The sequence below is a fragment of the Eutrigla gurnardus genome (assembly GCF_963514095.1).
Source record: "Eutrigla gurnardus genome assembly, chromosome: 2".
NCBI classification, from domain to species: Eukaryota; Metazoa; Chordata; class Actinopteri; order Perciformes; family Triglidae; genus Eutrigla; species Eutrigla gurnardus.
In genome coordinates this window covers 27896196-27911900 of record NC_139916.1, presented here as the reverse complement: position 1 = coordinate 27911900, position 15705 = coordinate 27896196, and the positions used below count along the sequence as shown (strand labels likewise).

General features: G+C 39.8%; 1 protein-coding gene across 1 annotated transcript in view; it reads left to right on the top strand.

The window, feature by feature from the left end:
• Nucleotides 1-393: 393 nt before the first annotated feature.
• Nucleotides 394-15705, top strand: part of rspo4 (R-spondin 4) — a 39675-nt gene continuing 24363 nt past the window's right edge. Inside the window, exons 1-3 of the mRNA XM_084025862.1 lie at nt 394-788; nt 13389-13574; nt 14510-14647. Coding sequence (XP_083881988.1) covers nt 704-788; nt 13389-13574; nt 14510-14647 — 409 coding nt within the window. The 5' untranslated portion in view covers nt 394-703. The remainder of the gene's footprint in view (nt 789-13388; nt 13575-14509; nt 14648-15705) is intronic.

Here is a 15705-nt window from a genome sequence, read left to right as displayed (position 1 = left end):
TCCTACCTATTTGACTGAGACCCAAACAGACACAACAATATAATGAACAGTAATCAAAGTTTAAACTATCAGCAATGCAGATTTTATTCCACCTGGGGTGGTCAAATTAACTTTAATGACAAATAGGATTTCCACAGAACAAGCAGAAAACATAAACAGGGCTAATAAAAAGAAGAGACTGAACAACGATAGATAGAGCCAGGAAGAGGGGGGTAAAGATCAAGCTGGAAATATGGAACCACTTAGGCCCTGAAAGCTCACCCTATAAAGGGTTAAAGATGGCTATGGGATAAGTGGAGCTCGTTTATCGCAAATTTGACAGTGGTAGTTAAATGGTGAGTTTTCCCTCCAAGCTTCCAGTCTGGGGAAGCAGACGAAGCTTTCTGCTTTGAAACCTCTGTTTTCTCCGACTCTCTCCTTTTGTTGTTTATGGTCTCCTCATCGCAGCCCTAAATCTTCTGGGTGAAACAGGACAAAGGAGTCTCTCCTCTCACCTTTAAACTCTACAGCCTTTTTTCATCGCTGCGTCAGGCCCTGCCAGATTATCTTCTCCGTCCTCCCATCACCTTTTAATCGCCCCGTCTTCGCCCTACTTGTCTCTTCCTGTCCCTTGCTGTGGATCTTAATCTTCAACCTGCCACCCCCGGAGTCCTTGCAGATGTCCGCAGCCCGCTGCTGAAGCGGGCGCTCGCCAGCAGCCCAGATGCATTTGCAACTCTTTGCCATTGTGATATGGTTGCTGTGTGAGGTGATCAAAATAGGGTCTGGCGTCATGCAGAAACAAAGTGGTGAGTACTCTGGGAAAACTACTGTAGAGGGTTTTAGGGGGTCCATATCTGCAGTCCTGAGTTTTAAACTCACAAGTCTCTTAGTGCGATCTGAACTGATGCAGCACATGATGGAACTAACTTCTCTACATTATAGTAAATGTAGACACATTATAAAATAACCTTGACCGTGACACATTTACAGACAAATACTTTGGTTTGGAAAATTGTGTCTTATTAAAAAAGGTTTGACCTCAGATCTTCATTTACTAGGGATGGGACAATATACAATTTGATTGTGATAAAAAAAATATCACAATAAGTTAATCTTGGTCTCTTTTTATTATCGGTATAATGTAAAAAGAAGATGTCATGGTAGAGAAGTGAAAAATAAAGCCTAAATTATGTATTTTAAAATAGGCCTCCAGGAATAATCAGAAAGAACAGACTCTCACAATCTTGCAATTACTTTATTTTATTTATCCGTTATTATTTAATTTGTCTTTTATGATCTTCACTAAATGGAAATATCTGTGATGCAATACAAATATTTGTTTCTCGACAAAATGTGATTCAAAGAGATTGCAGCATGTTTTAGTACCATTATGTTTTTAGTGTATTTTGATGATTATCAGGATAATATTGTGAATCACACATTTTAGCCAGTTTTTTAATATTGTCTTGTGTCTACTAGACACTTTAATCTTAATAGTAAAAAAGAAAAAAAGAACCAAGTTTCTTAGTCCCTGATGTCTCAGCACATTGTTCCATCTTGCGAGGCAAATTTGAAAATTAAACTAATGGACAAAAATAGGATAAATGACAGGAAATGAAGAGGTTCAGTGCACATGTATTAGTCATATTTGCCATTTTACAACAGCATTTCCTTCCATTGCACCAAAAAACACTTTCATATCATGACAGGACTGAATGTGGACCATCTGGACAGACTTTGTCTTATTATTTTTGTTTTTGTTGTTAAGTTCTGTTGGAAATAATTCTTCAAACCAGATTTAGTCTAATGAGTCCTCATTGAAAACAGTCGTGTCACCAGAGCCACACGTGTATTTGGTGACCCGCTCAGCGGTGTCAGGCATTTCCTCAGGAATTTGGGACTAATAGAGAGAGGTCCGGTCTCAAGTACACCGTTTTGTCTTCCGACACTGAACCGACCTGAGGTGAGGCGTTCAGGTACCGACCACCTCTCATTCAGCAGAGCACCGCCGCCTCAAATATAGCAGACCGACAAAGTTCAATTCAATGTAATACTCTGCTCAATTATAATGAACAAATATAATATTAACAATAACTATCAGACTGTTTTAAATAGACTGTTTAAATAAGTGATGGAAATGAGAGCAGTCGTACAAAATGACCATAATATTATGAAAAATAATAGAATGAAGGTTTGTGCAATATGTTAATAAATCTAATTTGTCTGAATATTACTGTTAAAATTATATATGTATTCAAAGATCTATTGCATTGACACTAACAGATCAGAACAGCTTGGATGTAGATCCCAATTTTAGGTTTAAGGATCAAATGGTGGTCGTGGCCTCGACAGGTCGAGCAGCTGTCAGAACTCATCACTTCACAGTGGAGGGATTTATGTTGTCATTTTGTTCCTCCCTCCCCCTACCTCTCAGTGGTTTACCCCTCATCGCCTCCATAACATCTGGACCTGGTTCCTTTAGCTGCTAAAACTCACAACTGCAAAGGTTTGAAGTTTTCAGAGCGTGAAAATTGAAGCGTAGAAGTCAGGAGGTTGAAGTCATTATTTTGTGCATTAGTGTTTCTGTGAGGTTACTGTAGGTAATTATGAGCACCTGTGAGCGCGTGAGTCCGATCAACATTTAAAACGTTTCCATGGTTTTGTATCCAGATTCAAACGCTGTCCATCTGCTGGGTCTAATGTATTTATATATCCATATTACACAACACGATAATTCAGCATGTCTGTACCAAGAATCACAATACACACTTCACTGAAAGTAAGGCTGCATGTAACAATATATATATACATATATAGTTTTTTTAAGGAGCAAAAGAAAATATATGAACAAGAAAACAGGACAGAACAACTAGCTGGTTTCCTCTAAGCAACATCTAGATTTTAATTCTTTGATTGCAAACAATGAAACTGTGAATATGAAACCAATTTAGTAAATTTAAATTCCAAATTACATGTTTTCACCCCCATCACTGTATATATAATACCACCAATATAATAAATGTCACCAGTCCTTATTTATTTATTTATTTAATTTATTTTGTCATTGTCATCTCTAGTGGTTATTTGCATGACACATGATTAGACAATATATTTGCTTTGATTGCAGTAGTTTGAGTGATGTATTCCCAGCTGGTTCGACCTTGTGTTAGAAAATCTCATATTCATCTCTAATATCTGTCAGCCAACAGCTAACAGCCAAAAGCTAATTGTCAACAGCTTAGAGCCAACAGCCAACAACTAATAGTTAACAGCTAACAGTTAAAAAGTCAACAGCCAACAACTAATAGTTAACAGCTAAAAAGCCAACAGCCAACAACTAATAGTTAACAGCTAACAGTTAAAAAGCCAACAGCCAACAACTAATAGTTAACAGCTAACAGTTAAAAAGCCAACAGCCAACAACTAATAGTTAACAGCTAACAGTTAAAAAGTCAACAGCCAACAACTAATAGTTAACAGCTAACAGCTAAAAAGCCAACAGCCAACAACTAATAGTTAACAGCTAAAAGCTAAAAAGCCAACAACTAATAGTTAACAGCTAAAAGCTAAAAAGCCAACAACTAATAGTTAACAGCTAAAAGCTAAAAAGCCAACAACTAATAGTTAACAGCTAAAAGCTAAAAAGGCAACAACTAATAGTTAACAGCTAACAGCTAAAAAGCCAACAGCCAACAACTAATAGTTAACAGCTAACAGCTAAAAAGCCAACAACTAATAGTTAACAGCTAAAAGCTAAAAAGGCAACAACTAATAGTTAACAGCTAACAGCTAAAAAGCCAACAGCCAACAACTAATAGTTAACAGCTAAAAAGCTAACAGCCAACAACTAATAGTTAACAGCTAACACCTAAAAAGTTAACAGCCAACAACTAATAGTTAACAGCTAAAAAGTTAACAGCCAACAACTAATAGTTAACAGCTAAAAAGCTAACAGCCAACAACTAATAGTTAACAGCTAAAAAGCTAACAGCCCACACCTAATAATTAACAGCACACCGTTAAAAGCTGAAAGCTAACAGCTAGCAGCTAACAGTTCATATGGACTAGCTCTCCTCCTGTTGATATTTACAGATGTGTTGGTCAACTCAATCTGCCCACCACTGACTAGCAGGAGCACAAACCTGGTGTTGGCTTGAAGGTTCAGGTCGAAATGTGTTTTGTTTTTGTTTGCTGATTTAAAGAGTAATGGATTGAAAAAAATATATATCAAATTATTTTTTATTTATGCAGGGAGGACTTCATGGTTAATGATCATCTTAATTGTTTTTCATGAAAAGGGATGTTCACAAAAAAAGGTGGTGACTCTTCTGTGACTCAATAAAAATATTTGTTTCCTCAATGTGATGCCAGTATGTTTAAGTGTTATTTTGAGAATTTTAAACATATTTTTTTTATTTTTTTTATTAGGGTTTTCCCACAAATATATAAAACACAGACCAAAGACATAGAAAACGGACAACAGATCAACCCCCGCCCCCCCCCCCCCCCCCCCCCCCCACGGACAAGTATGCGGCATAAAGACAGGTTTAGGACATTTTTTTTCTTCTTTTCTTTACATATTTATTTTTTTTATATATATTATCAGGATAATATAGTGAATCGCAATTATTTTGGCAGGATAATCATGAAGATTTTTTTCATATTGTCTAATGGCCAGGCACTAGACATAAATAAAGTAAATAATACACTTAATTAATAAATATATATATATATATATATATATATATATATATATATATATATATATATATATATATATATAATTATAATAATAATTATTATTATTATTTTTATTTTTTTCAAAAAATCACTTGATCACTGTCAAAAAACAGTCACATCTGCAGACCTGTGAGAAGATCTGGACTGAAGTCTGACACATGGCAGACAAATTACCTCCAACTAAAAGCAGCAGTGTGTGTGTGAGGTGTGTTTTTGGTCACTTGTAATTATATGAATAATACATTAAGGTTTGGTCTGTGTATCAGTAGAACGAGCACAGTGTTTTGCACACACACCCTGGAGGAAACCATCTTCCATCAGGGTGTGAGTATGAAGATGTAACGGCAGCTCGGTCAACTTCACTGTCACATGGCGAAAAATGTGTTCACTAACAGCTCAACTGCTATCAATCGTCTGGACGCTCACACGTGTGTCATCAGGGGCTGCACATCTTGTGTTATTTTAACTCGCACCTGGCACCTTTTTCCTGTTAATGTACACATCATGGTGCATTGTGGGTATTCTGGCACCATCTACAGAAGCGGCACACCCTAAAACGAATTCTTGCTATTTCTATTGGTCACTTTATGATCTCTTCATTTGCAACACTAAACCAACCTGACACGTTGAGATCTAAGATAATAACAGAGGTAGAGTATCATCATGACCTGTGTAATGTCATGATGATACTCATGACATTACACAGGTAATGTTTGGTCTGTTTGTCAGGACTCTTTTGTTAATTAGTCATATCAACATCCGACACAAAGTTTAACTCACACCGTAAAATTAAAAAATGTATCTAACTTCTAAATCCGACCATCACGGTTAACAAGGCTTAGATTTTCCAGGCCAAGTTCATCATTAGTTTTTTAGTTTATTTGGAAAAGCGTCTGCATGCTGCTTCACTAAAGTTCAAGATATTCAGATCAAATACGCTGTCATGCCAGTTCACTCAAAGTGAAGAAGCTGCACGTTGATTTTAGATCATTTCATCAGTGGATTTCTGTTTGTTTGTTTGTTTGTTTGTTTGTTTGTTTGGTGAGTATCATCTTCCCAAAAGGATACTTACAGAAGTTTATGTTGGAAAAAACAAATGTTACATCATACATTTGGCTTTTTTTTTTCCTGTTGTTTTGAATTTAGAAACTATGTCTCATCAGACTTTACTGCCTCTATTCAAAACCTTCTATGTGAATTCAGTTTTAGGGTGGAATCCCCAGCATGTTTCCCTGAATCCCCGACGGACCTTGTTACACCTGGTGCTTGTTAAAAACCTAGTGCAATCCCATGCAAGGTCAAAGGTCAACGTTTTACGCTACCTAAACCTGCCGCGCCTCTAAAAGTCCCTTAAGCCTGTAGATCGATAGCACATGTGAAGAGAGCTGTTTGTCTTTGACCTCAAAGTGAGGTCCCAAATCAGGGAAATGAGTTATTCTGCTCTGTTCTGGACTCTTCTTCACTTAGTCCCCATCTCTGTTCACCATTATTCCTAACTCATCTAAACTGAGATTACGTGAAAACACATCCTTAACATGTGCAAGGTCAAAGGTCATTGCTAAGTGTTACCTAAACCAGCACACAAACAATGACAGATTGAGAAGAGTTTGGGTTTGGAGTGTAACTCACACCAACACGTCAAAAAGTGACGCTTGGTCAGCGACACCAAGCTTCAAACTATGATGCTCTATTTGTCAAAACATGCTGTAACAAGTATTTTCAAAATGAAATTGTATTTGATACCACAACGGTTTTGTCTGAATGAAAACCTCATATCTTAATTAGTAGACCCACTATGTTTCTATAAATGACTCCAGGTCATTTCTCTTCTATATGTTAAATAGTTTCTGACGTCAAACTCTGTTCTCAAACTTTATCACTTGATTTTCCTAATATTTATTATCAGTCCCTTTTCTAAATCACCATGAAGCACTCGTTTTCACATCGGCATGAATTAGATCCACCACACAGCACTACATTTTAAAGCTGGTTGATGACAAGTAATGAAGCCTATAAAAATCTTTTTAAATTTTTAAATGGAGTCTGGTGCAGTGCTCACACCACATGATACACACCGGGAGAAAACTATATGAGAAGATATCAGAAAATATACTTGAAATCACATCACCTACGCTCAAAAATATTGTTTTATTTTGTTCAAACATTTTTTAGAGGTCTTGATTCAGACCTTTGGTTGTACTGATAGTCCAGCACCTCTGTGATTTTAATCAAGTATAATTCATCTCTCTAATATGACAGAATACACTCATCACTGTCACAGAAGGAAGCGTGGGGATTGGATTCATTGTGACCTTGTCCGATCACCAACCAGACCAAATGTCACCGCTACATGTTTGCCTTGTGTCACAATAATACATTTCATAGTGACAATAAATGATCCTTGAATCCTTTCAGTTTAATCAAGTAAAAATACTTGCGTAACACTGTGAACAGTAGGTCGCTAAAATGCATTAATATATAGGGCCCTAGTTTAGTGGAGCAGCGCAGGGTGGCGCAGCCGGCATAATGCAAGTTTCGACCCGCGCAGCCTTGCGCACGGTCAGTTTGGCAGTTTGGTGGATCGCCTGCGCCAAGATGGGTGTGGCGGCGCAGCAGGGGGAGGCGTCACAGATTCAGCTTGGCGTAGCGGAAGTTTTGTGGCAAAAAGCCTCGCCGAGACTTCGCCAAAAGCCCGCCAGCTCCAACCTAGTCTGCTCATGGCGTAAGGCGCAAGGCGCAAATAAAGTCCATTCATTTAAGGCGAATTACAGCTGGCGGAGTGGCAGTTTGGCTGACCGGCGCGCAGTGCGCACACGTCACCAAGACCTCACAGGCAGGTTTCCACAGTTCCAGGCACATTTAAATGCAATAAATAATCACAACAAACACTATTTAATGCAACTAATTGAATCAACACGTGAATTTATATCTATATAGATTGTCCCGTCACTGACGTCAGATCAAAGGCGGATGGCACGCGTAACGGAAACTCAGCCTCTCGGACCAAAACATCTCCCTCTCTCTCTCCTGTTTTTCATATCTATCCACTGCTAATAAAATGCGTCTACGCCTGAAAACATCTTTAAAAAAAAAATACAGCAGCTCGTCCCTGGTCTTGCGCCTCTGCAGTATGGAGAAACGCGCAACTTTGCCGAGCTGGAACCGGAGTTGGGGCTGCAGCTGGTCTGAGCGGCCCGCGAGGTCCCGGTGTCCCGCCGTTCTGGTGTTGGACGGGGAATCCGGGGCAGCTGTGGAGCGCAGATGATGAGCTGTGCACCCTGACCCTTTTTGTGATAGACATGCCTAAAATGTGCCTACAATTTCTATAGTGATATCATATCGGCATTATAATTATTATGACTTAACGCACGCACAGCGCGTGATGCGCGTGGTGGGAGCGGCGGCGCTGCTTCTGTCATCGGGTTGTCAAGTGACGGAACTTGCGCTGAACCTCCCCTAACGCATTAAAGGTGAGGAGAGGAGCTCATTTGATTGGTGAAGTTCTGAATCGGCTGTATTAATCCCAGTCCACGCCTCGTCTCCTCCTCCTCTCCCACTCACGCCTTCTTCTCCTCCCTCTTTCCCACTTGCGCGGGTGGGCGAGACGGGAGGTGTGCCTGCGCTAGCCTGCGCGGTGCACGAAACTTGCAAAGTCGAGGCGGACACACCCCGTCGGCGTGGCGCAGGTGCGCTGCGCCCTGACTACGCCTAGTCTACGAAACTAGGGCCCATTATGTAAAGTCACCATACTGTGAGATTTTTGAAAGTAAAAAGAGAGTCAACTTATTAGTGGCACAACATCAGCTATTAAGTCCAAACCAACAATAAATTACTTCTATTGTTAGTCTGCAGCCTTTTCATACAAAAGATTGTTATTAAAAATGTATAGCCTCCTTCCTCAGTGCATTCTGACTACATTAAACCATAAAGGGACAAAGCTCAGACAATTAAACTAATGTGACCGATAATAAATCAAAAGAGCTGTAGACACTGAGGAGGGTGCAACAAGTAATATAAACCGCATTCATTGAACAGACAGACAGATTAACAGATATGTGAACAGACAGGTGAACAGACTGAGGAGCCTCAAACTTCTTATAGAATCAGCAGCAGAATAAACAGTGTTGTGAGTAACTAGTTACATGTTCTACAGTAACTTAATTCAATAAATAGATGTAATTGTAATCAGTTACTAAGGGGGGAAACCATGTATTGAAACCTCATCAAAATGTTGGTGATTACAAAAGTGGTATATCAGAATTTATATTCTGCCACTTTAACCACAATAACCATCTATAATGATTGATCCTTAAGTTGCCTGCATTGTTGTTGTCAAATACAGCACATATATTCTTTTTATATTTGTTTTATGAGCATTTTTTTCCACTTTGTTTTGCAAATGCTGCACAACAATTTCCTTCCATATCTCAGTTTAAGATAGACAGGTGTACAGACAGACAGGTAAAAAGACAGGTGGACGGACAGACAAACAGCTGAACAGACAGACAGGTGAACAGACAGGTGACCAGACATGGGTGAATAGACAGACAGGTCAACAGACAGACAGCTGATACAACAAACTATGAAAGCTACTTATCATGCAAAGTACTAATTTAAAGTAAAATATCCCAACAAGCAGCCGACACAAAACAAACTTCTCACTGTAACGAGAGTTAATGTCCGTTTTTACACTTCTGTCACACAGAGTAGTGTGAGAAAGTGGTAGCACATTTTATCAAGTTGGAAAAACAAGGATGTGGATCATGTGGCTGCATTGCATTCTGGTCAATGGCAGCTTCTGTTGGCAGAGAAACTCTTCCATGATGGATCTCCCCTGCATGATTGATCCTTCACAAAGTGGCAGCTCTTAAAAGGAGTCTCTTTCTCTCGTTGGGAGATTTACGTCAGTTATGCATCACATTCACATGTCGAGCTGCTGATTAAAAACACGTCTGTGCCAAAGAGCAGCTAAACTGAGCTCACAGAGATGAAGTGTTCGGTCTTCAGCACTTCTTTAGTTTGATATGTGACAATTGTATGAGTGAGTAAGCACATCTGTCAAGAAACTCTTATAATGATAAACAAATGTAGCCTACACGTTTTAAAAAGCCTGTATTCACTTCACAGAGTGTAGACAACTAAACCAAAATAAGTGATAGTCAACAAAACCAATGTTTTGCACTAACATTGCTCCAAGCCCAACCGGGCCTAAGCCTCTTGTATATTTGGCAACGAATTGTAATACAACACGTACGCATGGCTTTACATCATGATGCCGGGTCCTTAGTTTCACAGGAGTGCGTCTCTGCGCTCTGAGTCGGTCGAGTTGTTTTGTCCAGTTACGGCCCACTAACACCCCTGGAATGCTCATTCTCAACTAGACGTGCTAGCAGGAGACAGGGAGGCCTGGAAACTTTACTTGCTGACTAGAATTCTCCTTCATCAAAAAGGTAAGAACCAGATCAGTTGTAAAACCAAAAATCTTCAAATGAGTTGATGGGTGTATCGTCCCAGTACTTTGTTAAAGTTTGTGTTTGTCAGGCATGTGTGTGTTTGAAAACTATTTATTATGTGATGCATAACATTTAGTGTCATAGGCAGCCATTACTTTATGTCATGCTCATAAATGTTTTTGTTAATCGGCTGTTTTGCTTTTGACCTGAAACAGAAGCCCCTTTAAAAATATGTTGTATAGTTAGCACAGCGCACATAAGCAGAAGCCTGAACTTGTGTAGTTAACATTAGCAAACATTGTTGCACGGATCAATACTACCCAAATATTGGCCCGTCCCTGAGCATGTTGATTGAAACACAGTGCGCATTTCCCACAGGTTTAGAAAGGACCTTTTCTTGTAAAAATGTATTTATTTTCATAATTATTTCACTTGCTTTCTTTTAAAACTATGACTTTATTCTCAGAATATTTTGACTTCTTGTGTTCTTGCCTTCATTTCAAATTTACATAACTTCTCCTTTTGCTTCAGGACCATCTGGATTCAGCAGAGATGTGGTGTGTGGTGGGAGCACGTCATCACCAACTGGATGGATTATAAGTGGCAGTTTCAATTTCAGAATGATAAAGAGCACAGTCCAACAGTTGTGCAACATTCTCAGACCATATCTTCAAGACAGGCAACCACATTCAGGAGACCAGTACCTGTGAAGCAACGTGTGGCAATCTGCACCCAGAGACTGTCCGCAAATGTGGAGTTCAAGACCATCACCCATTTATTTGGAATTGGCCACTGCATTGGTCTACTGCAGTCACTGTAGCCAATCATGTTACCTCTGTCATTGTTAACGCCATGCTGCCCCTCTACATCCGATGACCCTCTGAACTTGAGTTCAAGGAGATTATTAAGGGTTTCTGGTGGGGTTTCCCACAGTGTGGAGGGGCTATTGATGGAACTCATATTTGGATTTTAGCCCCACCCGACAGCCCTGTAGAGTCCGTAGATAACAGTAGAGGTTTTTACTGTCACCCTAAAATGTGTGGTTGACCACTGACTTCGGTTCTGGAAAATCAATGTAGGTTGGCCTGGCAGAGTCCATGATGCCAGGGTGTTTGGCAATTCATCCTTGTACGAGTAGGGTCAGGGCAGTACACTGTTCCCTGATATCACAGAGAGGTTGGAAGGAGTAAACGTGCCAGTAGTGATGGGGGAGTCGGCATATCCATTATCACCATGGTTGGTGAAGACATACCCTGAAAACCGACAAACTGTCTCAGCAGGTCTAGGATGACTGTGGAAAGGGAAGAACGTGGTGCCTGATGAAGAGGTCTGACTGCAGCATCAGCATCATCAACACAGTCATCTCACTATTCACTTTTTTGTGAAGACAACAATGAGGACAATGATGATACCAATGTTCAAGAAGACAATGAGGAACGCAATTGCAATACTTTTTGAGCGAAGACCACATCAAACAACACCAGAGATGCTTTGTGTTCATATTTCACAGGTCTGTAGTTCTTTAATGCATTTTTCTGAATTTTGTATTTTGGACTGATCCTGGCAATAAATGCTCAATTCCAAGAAAAGTGTTTTATTATATCAAAGACAAACTGTAACATTAATGATTTGGGGGTTTCATATCTAACTAGTCTTTTGTTTGATTTTATGTTGCTTAGTGTGAGTGTGCCCTTAGACAAAAAACAATGATGTTAGGTTTAGACAAAAAAACATTAGGTTTAGAGGATAAAACCAATCTTAGATTAAGACAATAAAACTCTTAGTTATGTTTAGGAAAACCTGCACCGATACGTCACTTCAAAACAACACATGGTGTCCAACAAAGATCTGGTTGTTGAAAGTCCTGTGTTGTTGGACGTGTTTTAATTCATGTGTCCACCATGAAAAAGGATCCTAATTAACTTAACATTTGTTTTAGTGTTTACCATTCATGTCCCAGAACATTAAACTAACAGATTGTATTAACTTGGCTCGACAAGGAGATTATTTTTTTTTTCAAAGATCAGACTCTGCTATTGTTCAGACTCACACGCACTCTCTGCCTGTCCTTCACCTCCTCGGTATATTCAGGCCATCTTTCCATCCCTCTTTACTTTCCATCCCACCTTGCCTGTCTTTCTGTAACCCCCCCCTATCTCCACCGGATTGGAAGCATTCCTATATTGTGTGTAGTGTTTGTCTGGGAGCCATCATCAGACATTGCTGCTTGCTGTTATAACATAATGAGATTGACTTTGGCTTAGACGTAGGCTACCGAGACATGTGAACTGTATCATCAGTGAGCTGCACTGAACTCTCTTTGCGTGCCAGAAGACACACATGGACCTTTTGATGGCTTTGCTGTTTTTTTGTATAGAATCATGAGGACACATGAGGGGTAAAGCCCAGCAGGCCTCTAAGAGACAGCTGCATACTGAAAGAAATGTTCATTATAAACTGGTGGCATCTACAATGAAGCCTGGTTTCCCTCAGCCTTCCAGACTATAAACATTGGATTAAAACTGTAAGCCTCTAAATGTCTGGTTGTTACGTGATTTTCCAACAGACTCCGACAGGATCAGAGCAACAGGTGTTTGGGTTGAACAGTGACCATGTTAACTGGTGACTTCCTGCTCGTAGTAACTTCAGTAAATGGTTGTCGTAGATAATAAACACAGATGTATCTAAAAAAGATTACAGTAGTAGAAATAGTTGAAAAGGTGTGAATGGGTTCAGTTAGCGTGAATGGGATTGAAAAGTTGAATGACTCCAATAGCAAATTAATGAAAATGAATCATGCATAATTTTTCATCAGTTTGAACATTAATTTAAATGGAGAACATTTTGTGGGAAAAGTTGAATATTTAGGAAAATATGTTGAATGTCCAGACAAATACAAGACAGACTGGTTTGTAGTTTTAACAGTTAAATGAAGGACAAAGTGAGTCCCTCCAGATCTGTCTGTCTCCGTGGTGGATTGTATCTTGAGGAAGAGGTTGTCGGTTCGATCTTCAGATCTGCATGTCCATGTGTCCCCGAACTCCCAGTTGCTCATCTTCATTTCACCACGCTGTGTACGTGACGATGAAAGAAACGTTTTTAGGATTTGATTTAGGTCCTGTCCATGTCTGTCTTTCTTACCCTCATCCGTCTTCATTCCCATGTCCCCTCTGTCTTTCCGTCCTAATCAGCTCTCCATCTCATCTCCTGCAGCACAACGAGAGACATCGGAGTGTCGCAGCTGTCTGGAGTGTTCCCGTGACAACGGCTGTGTGCGTTGCCCTGAGCGCCTCTTCCTGTCCCTGCAGAGGGAGGGGATGTCTCACCATGGAACATGTCTCCACGCCTGTCCCACTGGACACTACGGACAGAGAGGGAAGGACATCAACCGCTGCATGAGTATGTTTCCACAAACACTCTCTTCTGATTGTTTTTTGTCCGATGGAAAGAATTTAGGAGTTGACCAACAGCAAACAGTTACCGTGTAAACAGTTTAACCAACTCTTGAGGATGCTCTCCAAATTCACTCCAGAAAAATATTGGTTTCTTACCTCACATTGCTTCATTTTTGTCTTGTTCACTGAAATTGTGCTCAAGAAGAGTTCACAAGTTTCTTTATCACAGACCGGAAGTATCAGTCATCCTCCTGATTGCAAAAATGACATTTACAGTTTAAATACATTCTGATCGGCATTGACAGCAGACACTCTGTTACATGTCCATGTGAGAAGACTTGACATCAACCAGCTCAGCTCCACATTTTGGTGCCGATCAGACAAATGACTTTCAAAGGATTCTGTGGAGGTCCAGGTAGGGAGGAGGTCTGGGTGGTGCATGGGTCAAAAACACAGGACTTTCACCAGGAGACTGATGTTAGTGTCCCGTTAGAACCAAGAATTTTTGGGGGATTTTGTTTTGTTTCATTTGAATCCAAACCATGATGTTTTTACTAAACCTAACCAAGTAGTTTTATTGTCTCAACCTAAACATATACTTTTGTAGCAGTTGTTTTGTTTCAGTTTCAAACTGAGATTGTTTGACTTGAAAATTCCCTCTAATTGAGAGTGAAGTTTAGTTATATGGGAATGTTATTTAGTAGGCGTCGCGTTGCATTAAGACTTATATGTCAATGCTGCTCTGACAGGAAATACATCACATCGTCAGTAAAGATGCAATATCTGTCTGACTTTCTGCAGCATTTCCCTCACTACATAGTGTGGACTAGAGAAACGTGTTTGATCAGCTCCATCCTTTCTTTCTGACAAAGAGCCTTTCCTCCTGAATTCACCCAAACTGTTTATTCACTAGATGTGTGACGGTCTCTTCCCTCCCAGAATGCCGTTCTCTGGACTGTGAGCACTGTTTCAGCCGGGACTTCTGCACCAAGTGTAAACCCGGCTTCCAGCTGTACAAAGGGAAGTGTCTGAGCAGCTGCCCAGCAGGAACCTTCGCCCACCACACAGACTGTCTCGGTGAGTCAAGACGTTAAACTAACAGAAATGACCTGTGACCTGATCAGAGAACAGTGGAAGGATACGTCAGCTGATATACCAGCCCAGTGCTGTAGCGGGTCAGGAAATAGTCACTAAATACAAGCTATTGGTTTCATGTTCAGGGGGGGTGGATGGGTCCCACAACACTTTCAATCATCAGACACTGCAAGTCCCAACCAAAGTGTTGTTGTGAAGGTTTTTCTAAACCTAGGTTCTGTTGTTTAAACCTAACGTTGGTTTTGTTGCCTTAACCAAAGACTGTATATAAGAAGTCAACGTAGTGATCGTGACGTCAACCATTGCTTTGTGGGCTACGGTTATAGTTCAACATTTTGGCCATCGCAATCTTGGATTTTTTTGCACAATTAAGGGAAGTGACGATAATTGGATTGTGGAGGAGCGACCAGCTGTTCCAGCAGTCTGTGAAACATGCTCGTACTGAGCAACAAAAAACTTGTTTCCTGTTACTGTAACTAATTTTTCTATCAAAACCAACATTAAGTTTAGACAACAAAACCAACGTTAGGTTTAGACAACAAAAACAACGTTAGGTTTAGACAACAAAAACAATGTTAGGTTTAGACAACAAAACCAACGTTAGGTTTAGACAACAAAACCAACGTTGGGTTTAGACAACAAAACCAACGTTGGGTTTAGACAACAAAACCAACGTTAAGTTTAGACAACAAAACCAACGTTAGGTTTAGACAACAAAAACAATGTTAGGCTTAGACAACAAAACCAACGTTAGGTTTAGACAACAAAACCAACGTTAGGTTTAGACAACAAAAACAATGTTAGGCTTAGACAACAAAACCAACGTTAAGTTTAGACAACAAAACCAACGTTAGGTTTAGACAACAAAAACAATGTTAGGCTTAGACAACAAAACCAACGTTAGGTTTAGACAACAAAACCAACGTTAGGTTTAGACAACAAAAACAATGTTAGGCCTAGACAACAAAACCAACGTTAAGTTTAGACAACAAAACCAACGTTAGGTTTAGACAACAAAAACAATGTTAGGCTTAGACAAC